At 42.8% G+C, this 18,843-nt stretch overlaps 1 protein-coding gene across 2 annotated transcripts in view; it reads right to left on the bottom strand.

Annotated features, from left to right (window-relative positions):
• Positions 1–18,843, bottom strand: part of LOC129659535 (solute carrier family 23 member 1-like) — a 246,646-nt gene that overhangs the window by 209,701 nt on the left and 18,102 nt on the right. The window contains exons 1-3 of one of the 2 annotated variants that reach the window (XM_055590990.1): positions 18,079–18,136; positions 17,320–17,477; positions 3,025–3,184 (exon numbers count right to left, since the gene is read on the bottom strand). In XM_055590990.1, coding sequence (XP_055446965.1) covers positions 3,025–3,132 — 108 coding nt within the window. In that variant the 5' untranslated portion in view covers positions 3,133–3,184; positions 17,320–17,477; positions 18,079–18,136. Of the gene's footprint in view, positions 1–3,024; positions 3,185–17,319; positions 17,478–18,078; positions 18,137–18,843 lie in introns of those variants that run through there. The other variant, XM_055590989.1, reaches the window with a different exon arrangement.

The following is an 18,843-nucleotide window of genomic DNA, read 5'->3' on the forward strand; positions in this document are numbered from 1 at the left end:
ATTTTGCATGTCAACTGGACTGAGGAATGCCCAGACAGCTGATAAAACATTATTTCTGCGGTGTTTCCAGAGATTAGTATTTGAATTGGTGAACTGAATGAAGCAGATGGCCCTATCCAAAATGAGCATCTCTCTCTGCTAAATCACTTCAGTCATGTCAGACTTTTAGTAACTCAATGGACAGCAGTCCACCAGGCTCCTCTGTCCACGGGATTCTCCAGGCAAGAATATTGGAGCTGGTTTGTACTGGTTATATTCCAGGCAGGAATACTGGTGTGCTCTTCTCCAGGGGATCTTCTTGACCCAGGGATTGGACCCATGTCTCTTATGTCTCCTGCACTGGCAGTCGGGTTCTTCACCATTAGTGGCACCTGGGAAGCCCACCCAATGTGAATGAGTGCCATCCAATCCTTTGAGGGACTCAGCAGAACCAAAAGGCAGAGGAAGAACATTTTCGCTTGCTGCTTGAGCTGGGACATCTGTCTTCTCCTGCCCCCAGATATCAGCACTCCTGTTTCCAGGCCTTTGGAGTCAGATCAGGAGTTACATCATTGTCCCTCCGCCCCACCCCCCATTGGAGTGTTTTGTCAATTCTATTCCCTCTCATTGGTCACACTTGGGTAAGAATAGGAATCTTGTTAGGAATGTGTCTCCTCTGTATTCCCTCTTCCTTCATCTGTCACGTTCTGAGGATGTGACCCTTACTGCAGCCATGAGGCTGCTGAACTTGGATTGGGTGGGATGCTGGATGGACCCTGGCTTCGCTAAGTCTTGTCAGCTAGACTCCCAGGGATATCTACTAACAGACTCTGCTCTAGGTCCATAGACCTGAATTTTGGAATGCCTTTGGTCCGGTCCTAGTGAGCCTGGGGGAGGCACACTAAGTAAGTGAGGGCTAGAGTAATGCCTGAGCAAACTACCTTGTACTAGAAGGACTGGAAAAGGTTAGTTTTCATTTCAATCCCAAGAAGGGCAATGCCAAAGAATGTTCAAACCACCCAACAATTGCATTCATTTTACATGCTAGCAAGGTAATGCTCAAAATCCTTCAAGTCAGGCTTCAACAGTGCATGAACCATGAACTTCCAGATGTTCAAGCTGGATTTAAAAAAGGCATAGGAACCAGAGATCATATTGCCAATATTAGATGGATCATAGAAAAAGCAAGGGAATTCCAGAAAAACATCTACTTCTGCTTCATTGACTACACTAGAACTTTTGACTGTGTGGATCACAAAAAACTGTGGAAAATTCTTCAAGGGATGGGAATACCAGACCACCTTACCTGCCTCCTGAGAAACCTGTATGCAAGTCAAGAAGCAACAGTTAGAACTGGACACGGAACAATGGACTGGTTCCAAACTGGGAAAGGAGTACGTCAAGGCTGTATACTGTCACCCTGCTTATTTAACTTACATGCACAGTACATGTTGTGAAATGCCAGGTTGGATGAAGCACAAATGGAATCAAGATTGCCGGGAGAAAATTAATAACCTCAGATATGCACATGACACCACACTTATGGTGGAAAGTGAAGAGAAACTAAAGAGCCTTTTGATGAAAGTGAAAGAGGAGAGTGAAAAAGCTGGCTTAAAACTCAACATTCAGAAAACTAAGATCATGGCATCTGGTCCCATCACTTCATGGGAAATAGATGGGGAGACGATGGAAACAGTGACAGACTTTATTTTCTCGGGCTCCCAAATCACTGCAGATGTTGACTGCAGCCATGAAATTAAAAGTCGCTTGCTCCTTGGAAGAAAAGCTATGACCAACCTAGACAGCATATTAAAAAGCAGAGACATGACTTTGCCAACAAAGGTCCATCTAGTGAAAGCTATGGTTTTTTCAGTAGTCATATATGAATGTAAGAGTTGGACCATAACAAAGGCTGAGAGTTGAAGAACTAATGCCTTCGAACTGTGGTGTTGGAGAAGACTCTTGAGAGTCCCTTGGACTACAAGGAGACCCAACCAGTTCATCCTAAAGGAAATCAACCCTGAATATTCTTTGGAAGGACTGATGCTGAAGCTGAAACTCCAATACTATGGCCACCTGATGCGAAGAACTGACTGATTTGAAAAGACCTTGATGTTGGGAAAGATTGAAGGCAGGAGGAGAAGGGGATGACAGAGGATGAGATGGTTGGATGGCATCACTGACTCAATGGACATGAGTTTGAGTCAACCTTGGGAGTTGGTGATGGATGGGGAGGCCTGGCATGCTGCAGTCCATGGGGTAACAAAGTGTCAGTCATGACTGTGCGACTGAACAACAACAAGAAGAACCCCACACCTTATAGTGTTTGTGTAACTCTGCCCCTGCTCCAGAGGAGGGGGGCCTTTGAGCCGCTCCAGGCTTACATATTTAAGATCAAGCTGGGAGGGAGATGATTGGACTTCCTAGAAATCTCAGGCGACCTTCCCTCTCATATATTATTCCACCCATGAGACATGCTTGACACCTCACCTCCGAAGCCAGGTGAGGATGTTAGAGTCTGCAAGCTATGAGGCCTACTGTCCCTGAGGGTGTGGCTGGGCTTTCTGCTGACAATCCTGTGTGCTGGCTTCCTAATCTATCATTTAGATGAGCCAACCTGGAGCACGGGCTTCCTGGTGATTCAGAGTGTACAGAATTTGCCTGCAGTGCAGGAGATCAGGATTCCATCCCTAGGTTGGGAAGATTCTCTGGAGGAAGGCATGGCTACCCACTCCAGGATTCTTGCCTGGGGAATTCCATGGAAAGAGGAGCCTGGTGGGCTACAGTCCAGGGGGTTGCAAAGAATTGGACATGACTGAGCGACTAACACTCACTCAGCTCAACTTATCCTGGAGCATGGCCAAACTTTAAAGCCTGCTTCAAGGCCACCAGTTTCTTTCCCTGAATGACACAACTGAATTAAACAAGGACCATGTGTCTTAAAGTTTGAAATCTTGCCTAGCAGTGAGCTGAGAAAATGAGTCAACTCCGAAGCCCCTTTTGAGGACCACCCCATTCCTCGCACCCCACCCCTCAACCCAATACCTCTCGGATCCTCTTCTGCCATTCCTCAATGAATTCAGGTGAGCTGGTGTTCACCTGGCTGGCATTGAGTGTCCACGCGGGGCACTTCCAGGTGGGAAGAGACAGCATGGCCAGGGAGGGTCCCAAGAAAGCAAAGGTTCCTCCCTGGAGAATGGGCAGCCTGGAGGAGGGGAAAGGAGACAGTTACCCATTAGCCCCTTTAACACTGGCCTGTCACTGGCCCCAGCAGAGGCCTTTTCATCCCAAGTCCTCCCTTGGTTTCAGGGCAATACATGAGTCCTGCAGTTCTCAGTTATAGGGAACTCCTGCTGCTGCTGCTGCTAAGTCGCTTCAGTCGTGTCTGACTCTGTGCAAGCCCATAGACGGCAGCCCACCAGGCTCCCCCGTCCCTGGGATTCTCCAGGCAAGAACACTGGAGTGGGTTGCCATTTCCTTCTCCAATGCATGAAAGGGAAATGTGAAAGTGAAGTCATTCAGTTGTGTCTGACTCTTTGCGACCCCATGGACTGCAGTCAACCAGGCTCCTCTGTCCATGGGATTTTCCAGGCAAGAGTACTGGAGTGGGGTGCCATTGCCTTCTCCAAGGGAACTCCCATCAATCTCCAAGTCAGATCCACAAACTGTGCCAAACTTTGGTCAGGTAGGAGAGGTGGGGAGGATAAGACCAGCAGACCTAATCCCAGTCCTGGAGATGCGAGCCCAGGAGCAGAGAGTCACATACTGGGAAACGATCTGGGGCAGCACAGAGCTCAGGGAACACGTTTGGTGGGTGCCACTGTCTTCCCCAGTCCCACAGAAACTTCCCCAGACCCCAGGATCAAAGCACAGTGCACACACGTCAAGTTCCCCCACTGACAAGAGATGCACAGCCTAGAATCTGGGTGGCCAGATTCCTTTGCACCTTCAAAAATGAAAGGCGATTCCAGACCTCTACCTCCAGGCTCCTTTCTATCACATGGACTGAACATGCTTGAGGTCCATTATCAGGGCGTGTCCCCCACACAAGCCTTCCTTCTTCCTGGTCAGTGTCTCACTCTGGCCTCTGTGAGAACTTCCAGCAGTGTCCATCTGACTTGTCTCCCTTCAAGGTGAACATAGCCTGATAAATCAACCTCCAATAACCCTGTCTTACTAGAAGGTCAGAAGCTGTTAAGGCTGACCTAGTCTCCTCACCTGCGTATTATAATAGAGCTGGTGCGGAGGGAGAGTGGAACAGGATCTTAGCCTCTTGCTTGCGTTTGTCATAGTATACCTTACCCAGTTTAGATACTTGTTCTTAACAATACTAGAAGAGTACTTTTGAAATCAGGATTCCATGAAGATAGCTTAAAGAGTCTTCTTGAGAACGAACCCATTTTATTTAATGAAAATATAAAGTATACGAAAGAGTTTTACTGCCTAACTGGATTTTGTCCTGGCTGAACATAAGAACTAGCAAGGGCTGAGCATCAGCCTCAGATGAGTTCATGGGCTGGTCAGGAGGGCACACCCAGGCATGGAGAGAGCTTAGACCTCCAGGTGATTCTAACATCAGCCAGGGTTGAGAATAACTGATCTAGATTCATAAATCTAGACCCATAAGTCTCCAAAATAGATTAGAATACATGGCACACACAGGGCAGAAAACATGGGTGATGGAATGGGTATGTATGAATGATTTTTTAGTTAAAAAAATTATGGTGGGGAGAGATAAATTAGGAATTTGGGATTTACATGTATACACTAATATATATATAAAATAGGTAAACAACAAGGACCCTCTGTATAGCACAGGGAATTATAATTTATTTTATAATAATCTATAATGGAAAAGAATCTATATATAATATACATTTATATACATATATGTATAACTGAGTCAATTTGCTATATACTTGAAAGTAACACAACATTGTAAATTCAGTTCATGCGCTCAGTCCTGTCCGACTCTTTGCGACCCCATGAATCGCAGAGTGCCAGGCCTCCCTGTCCATCACCAACTCCCGGAGTTCACTCAGACTCACGCCCATCGAGTCAGTGATGACATCCAGCCATCTCATCCTCTGTTGTCCCCTTCTACTCCTGCCCCCAATCCCTCCCAGCATTAGAGTCTTTTCCAATGAGTCAACTCTTCACATGAGGTGGCCAAAGTACTGGAGTTTCAGCTTTACCATCATTCCTTTCAAAGAAATCCCAGGACTGATGTCCTTAAGAATGGACTGGTTGGATCTCTTTGCAGTCCAAGGGACTCTCAAGAGTCTTCTCCAACACCACAGTTCAAAAGCATCAATTCTGCGGCGCTCAGCCTTCTTCACAGTCCAACTCTCACATCCATACATGACTACTGGAAAAACCATAGCCTTGACTAGACAGACCTTTGTTGGCAAAGTAATGTCTCTGCTTTTCAATATGCTATCTAGGTTGGTCATAACTTTCCTACCAAGGAGTAAGTGTCTTTTAATTTCATGGCTGCAGTCATCATCTGCAGTGATTTTTGAGCCCCCCAAAATAAAGTCTGACACTGTTTCCACTGTTTCCCCATCTATTTCCCATGAAGTGATGGGACCGGATGCCATGATCTTTGTTTTCTGAATATTGAGCTTTAAGCCAACTTTTTCACTCTCCTCTTTCACTTTCATCAAGAGGCTTTTTAGTTTCTCTTCACTTTCTGCCATAAGGGTGGTGTCATCTGCTTATCTGAGGTTATTGATATTTCTCCCCGCAATCTTGATTCCAGCTTGTGTTTCTTCCAGTCCAGTGTTTCTCATGATGTACTCTGCATATAAGTTAAATAAGCAGGGTGACAATATATAGCCTTGACGAACTCCTTTTCTTATTTGGAACCAGTCTGTTCTTCCATGTCCAGTTCTAACTGCTGCTTCCTGACCTAAATACAGATTTCTCAAGAGTCAGGTCAGATGGTCTGGTATTCCCATCTCTTTCAGAATTGTCCACAGTTTATTGTGATCCACACAGTCAAAGGCTTTGGCATAGTCAATAAAGCAGAAATAGATGTTTTTCTGGAACTCTCTTCCTTTTATGATGATCCAGCAGATGTTGGCAATTTGATCTCTGGTTCCTCTGCCTTTTCTAAAACCAGCTTGAACAACTGGAAGTTCACGGTTCACATATTGCTGAAGCCTGGCTTGGAGAATTTTGAGCATTACAATAACCTCAGATATCTTTTTCACTCTCCACTTTCACTTTCATCAAGAGGCTTTTTAGTTCCTCTTAAATTCCCATTGTAAATTAACTATACTTCAATTAAAAATTCATAGAAATTATGAAGCTAAATATCTTGACAGAGAAGGGAAACACACTATATCATTGCAAAATCCCTTTTGAGCTTTTAAAATGAACATAGACACCTTTGCATATCATAGGTACAGACAGTATGTAATCCAAGATTTGTGTTTCAGTTTTTTGCTGTAATTCCATATGTACATTTCATTCATTCAACAAATATTTACTGAGGACTTGCTCTGTGGGAGGCACTGGTTGTCAGGTATTTGAAATACCACAGTGAGTGAGACAAAACTCCCACTTATATTCTAGTTACATATTTCCTGTTTAGCCCTTGTACTAACAAACTAGTCATTTACAGTAACTCACTCTCAGGGATTCTTTAAACAGTTTACAGTTATACTTATAAACAATCCATCATTGCTATACCACCATGACCTCAGCCATTTCAGTATTACTCGGTTCCATGAGGGCAGAGAAGTCTAGTTTTCTCTTCTATCCCTCCAGCACCAAGGTTAGTATTACACAATCTATCAACATTGGGTTTTCTCGTTTCATTTTTTTAGTTTAATAGGCATATAATGAAATCCTGACAAAAGTGAATTTGCATTTCATTAAGTCACAAAAGATGTGATTTTTAATGTCTGTTTTTCCCTGTCTATAAACTGTTTTACTCATTACATAGAAATTAGACACTGCCAAAATATATTTAAAACAGTTTTACTGATGGTGAGATTTGCTTTCACTTAAAAAATATTTTCTGTTATTATATCCCTAACTTAGAACTTATTTAAGGGATATTTCAAAATTTTCAACTAGGTCAACATTTTTCTAACTCTGTTCATGTTATTTTTTTTTTTCAAGATTATTACATGTAGTTGGGATAATGTACTAACATGATAGATGCACTTTTTACCTTTTTTTTTTTTGGTTGCACCTCTCAGCTTGCAGAATCTTAGTTCACCCACCAAGGGAACTTGCATCTAAAGCACCGAGTCCTCACCACTGAACAACCAGGGAATTCCCTCTACCTTTTTGAAACTACTAAATACATTTTATGTTCAAGAGCAAGATGAATTGTTTCCATTAATTTACTAGAGTGTATTCCTATGTCCTAAAAAAAATCCTCTTGATGAAAGTGAAAGAGGAGAGTGAAAAAGTTGGCTTAAAGCTCAACATTCAGAAAACAAAGATCATGGCATCCGGTCCCCTCACTTCATGGGAAATAGATGGGGAAACAGTGGAAACAGTGTCAGACTTTATTTCGGGGGGCTCCAAAATACCTGCAGATCGTGATTGCAGCCATGAAATTAAAAGACGCTTACTCCTTGGAGGAAAGTTATGTCCAACCTAGATAGCATATTGAAAAGCAGAGACATTACTTTGCCAACAAAGGTCTGTCTAGTCAAGGCTATGGTTTTTCCAGTGGTCATGTATGGATGTGAGAGTTGGACTGTGAAGAAGGCTGAGCGCCGCAGAATTGATGCTTTTGAACTGTGGTGTTGGAGAAGACTCTTGAGAGTCCCATGAACTGCAAGAAGATCCAACCAGTCCATTCTAAAGGAGATCAGTCCTGGGTGTTCTTTGGAAGGAATGATGCTAAAGCTGAAACTCCAGTACTTTGGCCACATCATGTGAAGAGTTGACTCATTGGAAAGACTCTGATGCTGGGAGGGGTTGGGGGCAGGAGGAGAAGGGGACAACAGAGGATGAGATGGCTGGATGGCATCACCGAATTGATGGACGTAGGTTTGGGTGAACTCCGGGAGTTGGTGATGGACAGGGAGGCCTGGCGTGCTGCAATTCATGGGGTCGCAAAGAGTCGGACATGACTGAGCTACTGAACTGAACTGATTCTTATGTCCTACAGTTAGATTGACACAACATATCCATAAATTCTTCCTTCCCTCTCCTATACTCAGATCTTCCAATGCGATTTTCCATCCATTCCTGTCCCCTCCCCACCTTGTTTTATGAGCATTACCACCTTGCTCATAACTTCTTATTGATATGCTTTTGACAGAAATCTATGTATATTTCTTGCATTTCTACTAGTTTTCCTTTTATTCACTTTCTTGGTACATGTTTAAGATATATGTATTCAGTATCACTACAAGGCTTTCATTGTTCTATATACATTTTACCTTTTATGGTGACTTTTATGTGTATCTCAGACCTGCTTTTAATTTCACAATTAATTTCATCTTATTTTAAAAATTTTACCTTCAATATGATTCACTATTATTATACATGTGCCTTCTAATTCTTTTGTGAACCACAGATTGTTGATTTTTAAAATTCAACACTTTAGAAATAGAAGGGCCATTTGAAGCATATCCAACCTGGCCTTATCATTTTATAGATAACGGATCTGGAGCCCAAGGTCATAGAGTTAACCAGGATGTCTTGGGGTTTTTCACCATGGCGCTATAACACCAGTTAAGAGCATGGAATAGACCAAAGGCAAGTCTGAATATGACTTTGTCTTATCAGCTGTGTGACCAAGGCATGTTGCCCAACTTCTGCAAGCCTCAGTGTCCTCTTTGACAAAATATAGTAGTAATCTCCCAAGGAGTAACTGTGAAGATAAAATATATGTAAGTGATTAGCATGATGCCTGGGGAAGAGCTCAATAAATAGAATAATTTTCATTATTATTCCCCCTGAAATGTGTGGTTACTTCTGGAAAGGGTCAGTCAGTCAGTTCAGTCACTCAATCATGTCAACTCTTTGTGACCCCATGGACTGCACCATGCCAGGCTTCCCTGTCCATCAGGGAAACTCCCGGAGCTTGCTCAAACTCATGTCCACTGAGTCAGTGATGCCATCCAACCATCTCATCCTCTGTTGTCCCCTTCTTCTGCCCTCAATCTTTCCCAGCATCAGGGTCTTTTCTAAAGAGTCGGCTCTTTGGATCAGGTGCCCAAAGTATTGGAGCTTCATCTCAAGCATCAGTCCTTCCAAAGAATATTCAGGGTTGATTTCCTTTAGGATGGACTGGTTTGACCTCCTTGTAGTCCAAGGGACTCTCAAGAGTCTTCTCCAACACCACAGTTCAAAGGCATTAGTTCTTCAACACTCAGCCTTCTTTATGGTCCAACTCTCACATCCATACATGACTACCAGAAAAAACCATAGTTTTAACTACACAGACTTTGTTGGCAAAGTCATGTCTCTGCTTTTTAATATGCTATCTAGGTTGGTCATAACTTTTCTTCCAAGTAGCAAGCGTCTTTTAATTTCATGGCTGCAAGTCACCATCTGCAGAAAATAAAGTCTGCCACTGTTTCCACTGTTTTCCCATCTATTTGCCAGGAAGTGATGGAACCAGTTGACATGATCTTCGTTTTCTGAATGTTGAGCTTTAAGCCAGATTTTTCACTCTCCTCTTTCACTTTCATCAAGAGGCTCTGTTAGTTCCTCTTCTTTCTGCAATAGGGCTGGTGTCATCTGCATATCTGAGGTTATTGATATTTCTCCTGGCAATCTTGATTCCTGCTTGTGCTTCATCCAACCTGGCATTTCACATCATGTACTTTGCATAAAGTTAAATAAGCAGGGTGATAGTATACAGCCTTTGTGTACTCTTTTCCCAATTTGCAGCCAGTCCATTGCTCCATATCCTTTTCTAACTGTTACTTCTTGACCTGCATACATGTTTCTCAGGAGGCAGGTAAGGTGGTCTGTTATTCCCATCTCTTGAAGAGTTTTCTACAGTTTGTTGTGATCCACACAGTCAAAGGCCTTAGTGTAGTCAATGAAGCAGAAGCAGATGTTTTTCTAGAATTCCCTTGCTTTCTCTACGATCCATCTAATATCGGCAATATGATCTCTGGTTCCTCTGCTTTTCTAAATCCAGTTTGAACATCTGAAATTTCACGGTTCATGTACTGTTGAAGCCTGGCTTCAGTCATGTGAGGACTTCCCTCATAGTTCAGTTGGTTAAAAATCCATCTGCAATGCAGGAGACCCTGGTTTGATTCCTGAGACAGGAAGATCTGCTGGAGAAGGGATAGACTACCTACACCAGTATTCTTGGGCTTCCCTTGTGGCTCAGCTGGTAAAAATCCGCCTGCAATGTGGGAGACCTGGGTCTGATCCCTAGGTTGGGAAGATCCCCTGGAGAAGGGAAAGTCTACCCACTCCAGTATTGTGGCCTGGAGAATTCTATGGACTGTAATGGGGTTGCAAAGAGTTGGAAAAAGTATGTATACCAAAACATTTTCTTAATGTTTCCTTAAATAACAGATGTTATAGTATGGGCTTTTTGTTTTGTTTTGTTTTTAAAGCTGTTGTCTGGCATTCCCATTTCTTGAAGTTGGTTCTCTAAGATGTGCTTCCTAAGACTCTCCCTGTCCATTCTCCCCTTCCCTTCAGTCTTTACTATCTCATCTATATGCTCAAGTCTGAAGAACATTCCCCACCATTTTCCTTTACAACAACTTGTAAAATCTACAGTCTCAGGAACGATCTTTAGAAATTTGATAGGATTGGTATTTTAAGTGGTCAAAGCAACAAACAGATCTGCATCCGTGGGGGTACTATCAACATCTAAGCTTATATAGTGTTTTAAAGTTACACGGCATTTTCTCATCCTTATCTCAAGAGTACTGCAGGGTGTGTAGCACAATGCTGCTTTGTCTCTGTATGAGGAAACTGATACTGGGGGAGGTGCCAGTGGCAGGGTTCAACTGGGAAGTACAGAGCCCCGATCAGAAAGTATGAGTCATGGGGCCAAATTGTGACCCAGTATGTTTGTTATAAGAACAATTGATAAGAGGACATGTGGTAAGAACAAACTTCTTAAACAGTTTATGGTAATGATTATGTAATTTTTCTCCTCTCTTAGTATGTACGAATACTTCCATTTGGGCCCATAAAGTAGGAACAGCTAACCTTTCGGAAGTATTGGGAAGTTAAGCTTCAATCCTCTCTGAGTTCTCATGCACTTCATAAAAATAGTATACATGACACTTGTTAGATGTTAAGGCAGGCTTTACTACAAGGAGGCTACTACAATGGGATTTTGTAATAGGGGAGAGAGATCAAGCTCAACTCCCAATATGACAAGGAAAGGTGAGAATTCATAGCCAAGGAGGAGGGTGGGGTTCAGTGGATAGAAAATTACTAAGAGGAAGCATCAGGGTAAGGAGAGGATTCGGGATGAAGACAGGACAAGGTGATGAGACATCACCTGGGGATGATGGAGAATGAGGAACCCAATCAGAGAGTGAGGGTGGATATTCTGGCTACAGGCATTGAGCAAGATTCTTGTTAAAATTGGACCTTGCAGAAACCAACATGGACACTCAAAAGTCAAGCCTAGTTGAACAGTTGTTTATTGGATATAGCAGTAGGATGATCATAGTCAATCTTGTATGTTAGACACTATGACTAAATGGATCTCTTCCAGTTAAATAGACTCAGCACAACGTGGGCCTGTACAAAATTCTGCAGCAGAAGGGGGAAGGTTGCCTAAGACTCTGGAGTTCCTAAAACTACACTGGAAACTAGAAGGCAAGGGAACAGTGATTTTAAAATTCTGAAAAAAAAAAAAAAAAAAAAAATTTTCCAACCTAAAATTCTATAGCCAGCCAAGTTATCAATCAAGTATGAGAATAGGATCAAGATATTTTCCCATATGGAGAGTCTTACAAAACTTATCTCCCACGTGGTCTCTCAGTAAACTACTGTGTAATCATGTTCCACCAAAAAGAAGAGAAAGGCATGGGATCAAGAGATCTAGACTTGAAAACTGACATGAAGAGAATTGCCAGGATAACGGATAAAGGGTAAAGAGGCATCTCAAGATGACACATCTAATATACGCCAGGCACAGGTAGCGACTGTTCCAGACTAGAGCAAGTCAGAGAGCCCCAGGGGGTAGTTCATCAAGAAGATGAAGCTGATAGCTACCTGATGCAATGAAATTATCAAGAAGAGATTTATACAACAGGCAGGGAGCTTATCGTTGAAATGAAAATAAACAGAAACTTTAAAATATTTTTTTAAAGATATTAATTTTAGAGAAAACAAACAGGTTTCCCCAGTGGCTCAGTGGTAAAAAATCTGCCTGGCAAGACGGGAGCCATGGGTTCGATTCCTGGTTTGGGAATATCCCCTGGAAGGAAATGGCAACCCCCTCCAGTATTCTTGCCTGGGAAATCCCATGGACAGAGGAGCCTGGTGGGCTACAGTCCACGGGGTCTCAAAAGAGTCAGGCATTACTTAGAACTAAACGACAACATTATAATGTGAACACTCAATGTTGACCTATGCTGGGAGGATGTGATTATAGGAAGATGGAAAATGTGCTTATATGTGGTAGGAGTGAGCGGCTGTGAAAGAAAATGAAATCAGTCATCCATATTGGCACTTCAGTCACTAGTGCATAAGACAGAAGTGTATTAATTAGAGACTCCGGGGAAAATAGCTAAATAATCAGCTTGGAGGGATGAGAGTGCTTGCCTCTGCCTAGAAGAAAGGGGAGGTGGATAGATCTCCTTCTCTGGTAGGAGAAGGCTGTTTGTCTGTCTTCTTTAAACCCGTCACTACCTACTGCCTTGAGAGTGCCTTTGACAGCCACCCACATTGCTCTAGTCCTCCCTTCTGATCTCCCCCAAAGATTTGCACACGTATTCTTTTCTTTTTCCTTTTAAGGGCGTTAATGCTGACCACCACAGGGGAACAGATTGGGGAAACAGAGATAAAAGCAGGTGAATAGACAAAGGTTGCAGAATCTGGGAGGTTGTCTCAAGCCTGGAGCCTTGAGCCATATCTCCCAGCCCCACTTCCAAGATGGTAATGGGAAGTCTATTTGAGTTTTGCTCTCAGACAAAGTACATCATGCAAAATGCTGGGCTGGATGAAGCACAAGCTGGAATCAAGATTGCCGGGAGAAATATCAATAACCTCAGATATGAAGATGACACCACCCTTATGGCAGAAAGCAAAGAACTAAAGAGCCTCCTGATGAAAGTGAGCTAGGAGAGTGAAAAAGTTGGCTTAAAACTCAACATTTGGAAAACTAAGATCATGGCATCTGGTCCCATCACTCCATGGTAAATACATGGGGAAACAGTGGAAACAGTGTCAGACTTTATTTTTTTGGGCTCCAAAATCACTGCAGGTGGTGAATGCAGCCATTAAATTAAAAGACACTTGCTCCTTGGAAGAACAGCTATGACCAACCTAGACAGCATATTAAAAAGCAGAGACATTACTTTGCCAACAAAGTCTGTCTAGTTAAAGCTATGGTTTTTCCCGTAGTCATGTATGGATGTGAGAGTTAGACTATAAAGAAAGTTGAGCGCTGAAGAATTGATGCTTTTGAACTATAGTGTTGGAGAAGACTCTTGAGAGTCCCTTGGACTGCAAGGAGATCCAACCAGTCCATCCTAAAGGAAATCAGTCCTGAATATTCATTGGAAGGACTGATGCTGAAGTTTAAACTCCAATATATGGCCACCTGATGAGAAGAACTGACTCATTGGAAAAGACCCCGATGCTGGGAAAAATTGAAGGTGGGAGGTGAAGGGCACAACAGAGGATGAGATGGTTGGATGGCATCACCGACTCGATGGACATGAGTTTGAGTAAGCTCTGGAAGTTGGTAAGGGACAGGGAAGCCTGGCATGCTGCAGTCTATGGGATCACAAAGAGTCGGACACAACTGAGTGACTGAACTGAACTGAACTGAAAGATTCAAAGGGTGTGGGGCTCATGAAACATGCCCTGATACTTTTCTAAGAAAAAGTTTTAAATGGTTCTTATTTCTCCCAGTTATAAAGCAACACATGGACTCTGAAGAAAAATTAATGGTAAATAAAAATACAAAGCATAAATCACCATAGTTCCACAACCCAGAAACAATTATTAACATTTTTTTCTAATCTTTTTTTTAACCCTTGAGTAGGTAAAATTTATCAGCACATGTACAATATTGGTACATACTTTTCATATATAATGTGTATCACCCAGAAATAACCTTTAACATTTCTTTGATTCCTTTTGCCATCTTTAACTAGATAAATGATTATCAGTATACATAAGATGTATTTCTCTCATGGGCTTCCCTGGTGGCTTAGCAGTACAGAATCTGCCTGCAATGCAGAAGACCCAAGTTTGATCCCAGGGTTTGGAAGATCTCCTGGATAAGGGCATGGCCACCTACTCAAGTATTCTTGCCTGGAGAATCCCATGGACAGAGGAGCCCAGCGGGCTACAGTCCATAAGGTCACAATGGGACATGACTAAAGCGACTTAGCAAGCACGCACAAACTTCCAGTGGCACATCTGGTGGCTTGTGCGATTTGTCATCGAGGCAAGGGCAAGGTGGCTGCAGACCTCTGGCAATGGGCATGGACTTTCTGCAGAACCTAGCAACAGATACAGAGCTCGGGCAGATCAGGGCCCAGCTGCAGGCAAGTCCATGGAAGAAAAGGACCCGGGCTGATTTGGGCAAGACTACATAGAAGCCAGGTCTGAATGTACTTTGGGCAGAAATACTGGTTCCACACTTGAGACATTCCCAGGAAAATAAAAAGGGAGATGTATCACTTGGAACCACTCCAGAAAAAGAAAATCCCAGGTAAAAATGAATCATTCTAGAAATAGAATTATTCCAGAAATGGAATTAAGACCCAGAATTACACAGTCAATATTTCATTTCCTTTAGTGATTGCATTTAAACTTAATGCTTTCTTTTGAAATGAACGGTTACATAAATTCAGAACTAAGCACCTCAGTGGGAAGGCCCTTGGGGGATACACCCAAGACCCCTAAAGTCACACCAGGGAGGCAGCCAGCCCTCTGCCAAGGGTTGTAGCTGCCTGCCCATAATGGGCACTGCACTCTTCAGCTTTTATCAGGGAAGCTGTTTTTTTGCCTCTTATCATTTCCTTTGAATATTTAACATGGTTTTAATCATTAACATATTCTGAAATCTTATTGCAGTATCAGCATTTGTGTTTGCAGTCTAAAAAGTACATCATTAAATGCTGTTTATTTGATAACCTGCAATCAATCAAATCTACTAGACCTTTGATTCACAGGCTATCAGCTAGTTTTATACTTTCTAATGTTTCTAATGAGCAACTGTACTTGTTAGTCTCTAAACAGGAAGCCTATTTCAGGGAAATAATCTCAGGTGTATTCCTGTCCCCACCTTAGTCTAAGACATTAGCATGGCTTTCTTTCTTAATTTTATTTCCCTGTTTCTCTGCATGTTTAATTAGGCTGCAGATTCTTTTAACTCTATCTTCTGATTTTGTTTTGTCTCTCACAGGGTTTACCAGAAGGCGAGGCCCACAAGCACCCTCAGTACTGAGATTCCAGTTGGAACATAGTACTGCACCATCTTCTACTGTCAACAACACAGGTGTCCACATATTAGAGATGGAAGGACTTACCGATATGACACACTTCAACTCCCTCATTTTACAGACGAGAACACTGGGTTTTAGAGAGGGTGAATGGCTTGTGCAGCTTCCCACAACACAGAAGCCAGAACTAGAATTCAGGCTCCCAGCTTCCAAGATCAATGTTTTTCCATTATTATAGTCAACACCTTCTAATTTTAAGGCAAGGAGCTTCCCCATCCAGAAGAGCCTTGTGTATGTAACTCTGCATGGGGCGGCTCAGGGGTGGGGCCTCCTGGGTGTCCAGGCAGGTGGCTGCAAGCCCTCTCTACTGCAGCACCGGTCACTCCAGGGACTGATCCCGGAAAGGTAGGAGGGGTCCTGGATATCAGGGACTTGAGAAACAGACCAGACCAAACCTTAAACCTCTCTCAGCGCTTGGTGGGGGATTGGGGAAAATCTTGGCCTCAAAGATGATGACAGAAGAAGGAAGAGAGAGAAGGGAAATAATTTGACAAAGATGTAGGCTCTAAACCCCTCTCCTCAACAAAAAATGGGAGACCTTAAGCACTGGCATATCTCCTGTAAATGACTTGCAAAAGCAGCACTTTGGAAAGAGCCTTTGATTTGATTTAGGCAAGAAGACTAGGTTAGGAAGGAATATTCTCTAGATACTCTCTGCTGCTGCTGCTGCTAAGTCGCTTCAGTCGTGTCCGACTCTGTGCAACCCCATAGACGGCAGCCCACCAGGCTTCCTCATCCCTGGGATTCTCCAGGCAAGAACACTGGAGTGGGTCACCATTTCCTTCTCCAATGCATGAGAGTGAAAAATGAAAGTGAAGTCGCTCAGTCGTGTCCGACTGTAGCGACCCCACGGACAGCAGCCTACCAGGCTCCTCCGTCCATGGAATTTTCCAGGCAAAAGTACTGGAATGGGGTGCCATTGCCTTCTCCGCTAGACACTCTCTACAGGCAGCCTATCTCGGAAATAATCAGCTACCTTGTAACAGCCTTCACCTGGGGTTTGATTCAGATAATTGATAAAGGATAAAAGTTCTCATCAGAAAGAAATTTTTTTTTCTGTTTCTTTACTTTTGTATCTATGTGAGATGATGGACGTTCATTAAATCTACTGTGCTAATCATTTCTTGATGTATGTAAGTCAATTCATTATGCTGTACACTTACACAGTGTTGTCTGTCAATTACATCTCAATGAAACTGGAAGGAAAAAAAGAATAAATAGTAATTTTTCCTCTCAAGTCATTATCTCATAAGACAGGTTGGGCAGAAGCACATCATAGGGAAAGTTTTCCATTTTCCTCTGCATCTCCAAAACTGGGCACAGACTTGGCACAGATTAGGTCACAAGCAGACTTACAGTGAAGATTCCCTCACTTGCACTGCTCCCTCTGAAGTCCAGGGAGGAGTCCCCACAGCGTGTTCACTAGCACAAGCCTTGTAGAATTTGCAAAGGTAAAAGGTTTCAAGCATGGCCATCTGTAGCTATTTGTATTACTTTAACGAAGAACTCTGGCTAATGTAGATAGTAAATGTTGGCGCTGGGACTTGAACTTATGTACTTACTTCTGATCCTGTGCTCCCTCTATCATGTCACACCAGCTTTCTAACTCATCTCAGGCTACAAGCCAAGCAAACCTTATTGCTACCCTGGGAGATAAAAGTCAGAATCCATGGAGAGGAGTTTTACCTACCTGATTCCTAAAAATACTTGCAGGAGAGTGCAGATGCCAGAGACGAAGAAAATGGTGCTGATTAGGTAGCTCTGGGTCAGGGGATCATGCTGCAAACACAGGTCCTTAGCCAAGATGAGCGGCACTGCCACAAGCCCCCCTAGGGCCGTGAGGAAGTGCTGTAGGCAGAGCAGAGAGAGGAGACAAACTTAGAGATGCTGTGGCTGCCTACTCCACCTAATCCTATTCCTTCTACTGGAGGCTCAACCTTTGGTCTCGGGGGAGATCCAGGCAAGTGGCAGGAACTAGGAAGGCCTGGCAGCAAGAAGCAGGGACACAACCAGAAGGTCTGGGGTTCAAAGGCAGGACCCCAGGGCTGAGAACTGCTGTTTTAGGTAAGAAACCAAGGTAGGGACGCAGTGTGGGAGGACATAACAGGAACCAAGGAGGTGGCCTTAAGAATAGGAATGACAAGAGGCTCATTATTAAAATAAGGCACAAGGTGAGGGCAAGACCATTGACCAGGCCTGAGCACATTCTTCAAGATGGATTATACATTAGGTCACAAAACAGCATCAGCAATTTAAGAAGACTGAAATCAAACCAACAATCTTTTCTGTCCGCAATGGTCTGAAACTGGAAATCATAAAGAGGAAGGAAACTGGACACAAGCTGGTGGAAATTAAGAAACACACTCCTGAACAACCAATGGGTCAAAGAAGAAATCAAAAGGGAAATAAAAAGTAACTTAAGACAAATGAAAATGGAAATACAACATACCAAAACTAGTGGGATGCAGCAAAAGCAGTTCTAAGAGGACAGTTTATAACAATCTATGCCTGCATTAAGAAAGAAAAAAGGTCTTAAATAAACAACTTTATTTCTCAAAGAACTAGAAAAGGAAGAACGAACTGAGTCTCAAGTTAGAAGAGAGGGAAAAAATACAGATCAGAACAGGAATAAATGAAATGAAAAACAATAGGAAAAAAATCAACAAAACGAGAGCTTTTTAAAGATAAACAAACCCTTAGCTAAACTCAGAAAAAAGGAGAGAGGACTCAAATAAAATGAGACATGATATGATAGGAATGCAAAGTACCATAAAACAATAGTACCATTACACACCAATAAATTGGATAACCTAGAAGAAATGGATAGATTACTAGAAAGACACAATTTACCAAGACTGAATCGTGAAGAAATAGAAAATATGAACAGACAATTGACTAGTGAGGAGACTAAAACCGTAATCAAAATTTCCCAACAAAGAAAAGCCAAAGACCAGATGGTTTCACTGGCAAATTCTATCAAATATCTAATGAAGAATTAACACCAAGCCTTCCCAAACTCCTCCAAAAATTGAAGAGGAGGGACCACTCCAAAACTCATTTTACTATCCAGCATAACCCTGATGGGGTTGTGGCTCAGACAGTAAGGAATCTGCCCGCAATGCAGGAGACCCAGGTTTGATCCTTGGGTTGGGAGGATCCCCTGGAGAAGGAAATGGCAAGCAACTTCAGTATTCTTGCCTGGAAAATCCCATGG

This window comes from Bubalus kerabau, chromosome 8 (assembly GCF_029407905.1).
Source record: "Bubalus kerabau isolate K-KA32 ecotype Philippines breed swamp buffalo chromosome 8, PCC_UOA_SB_1v2, whole genome shotgun sequence".
NCBI lineage: Eukaryota > Metazoa > Chordata > Mammalia > Artiodactyla > Bovidae > Bubalus > Bubalus kerabau.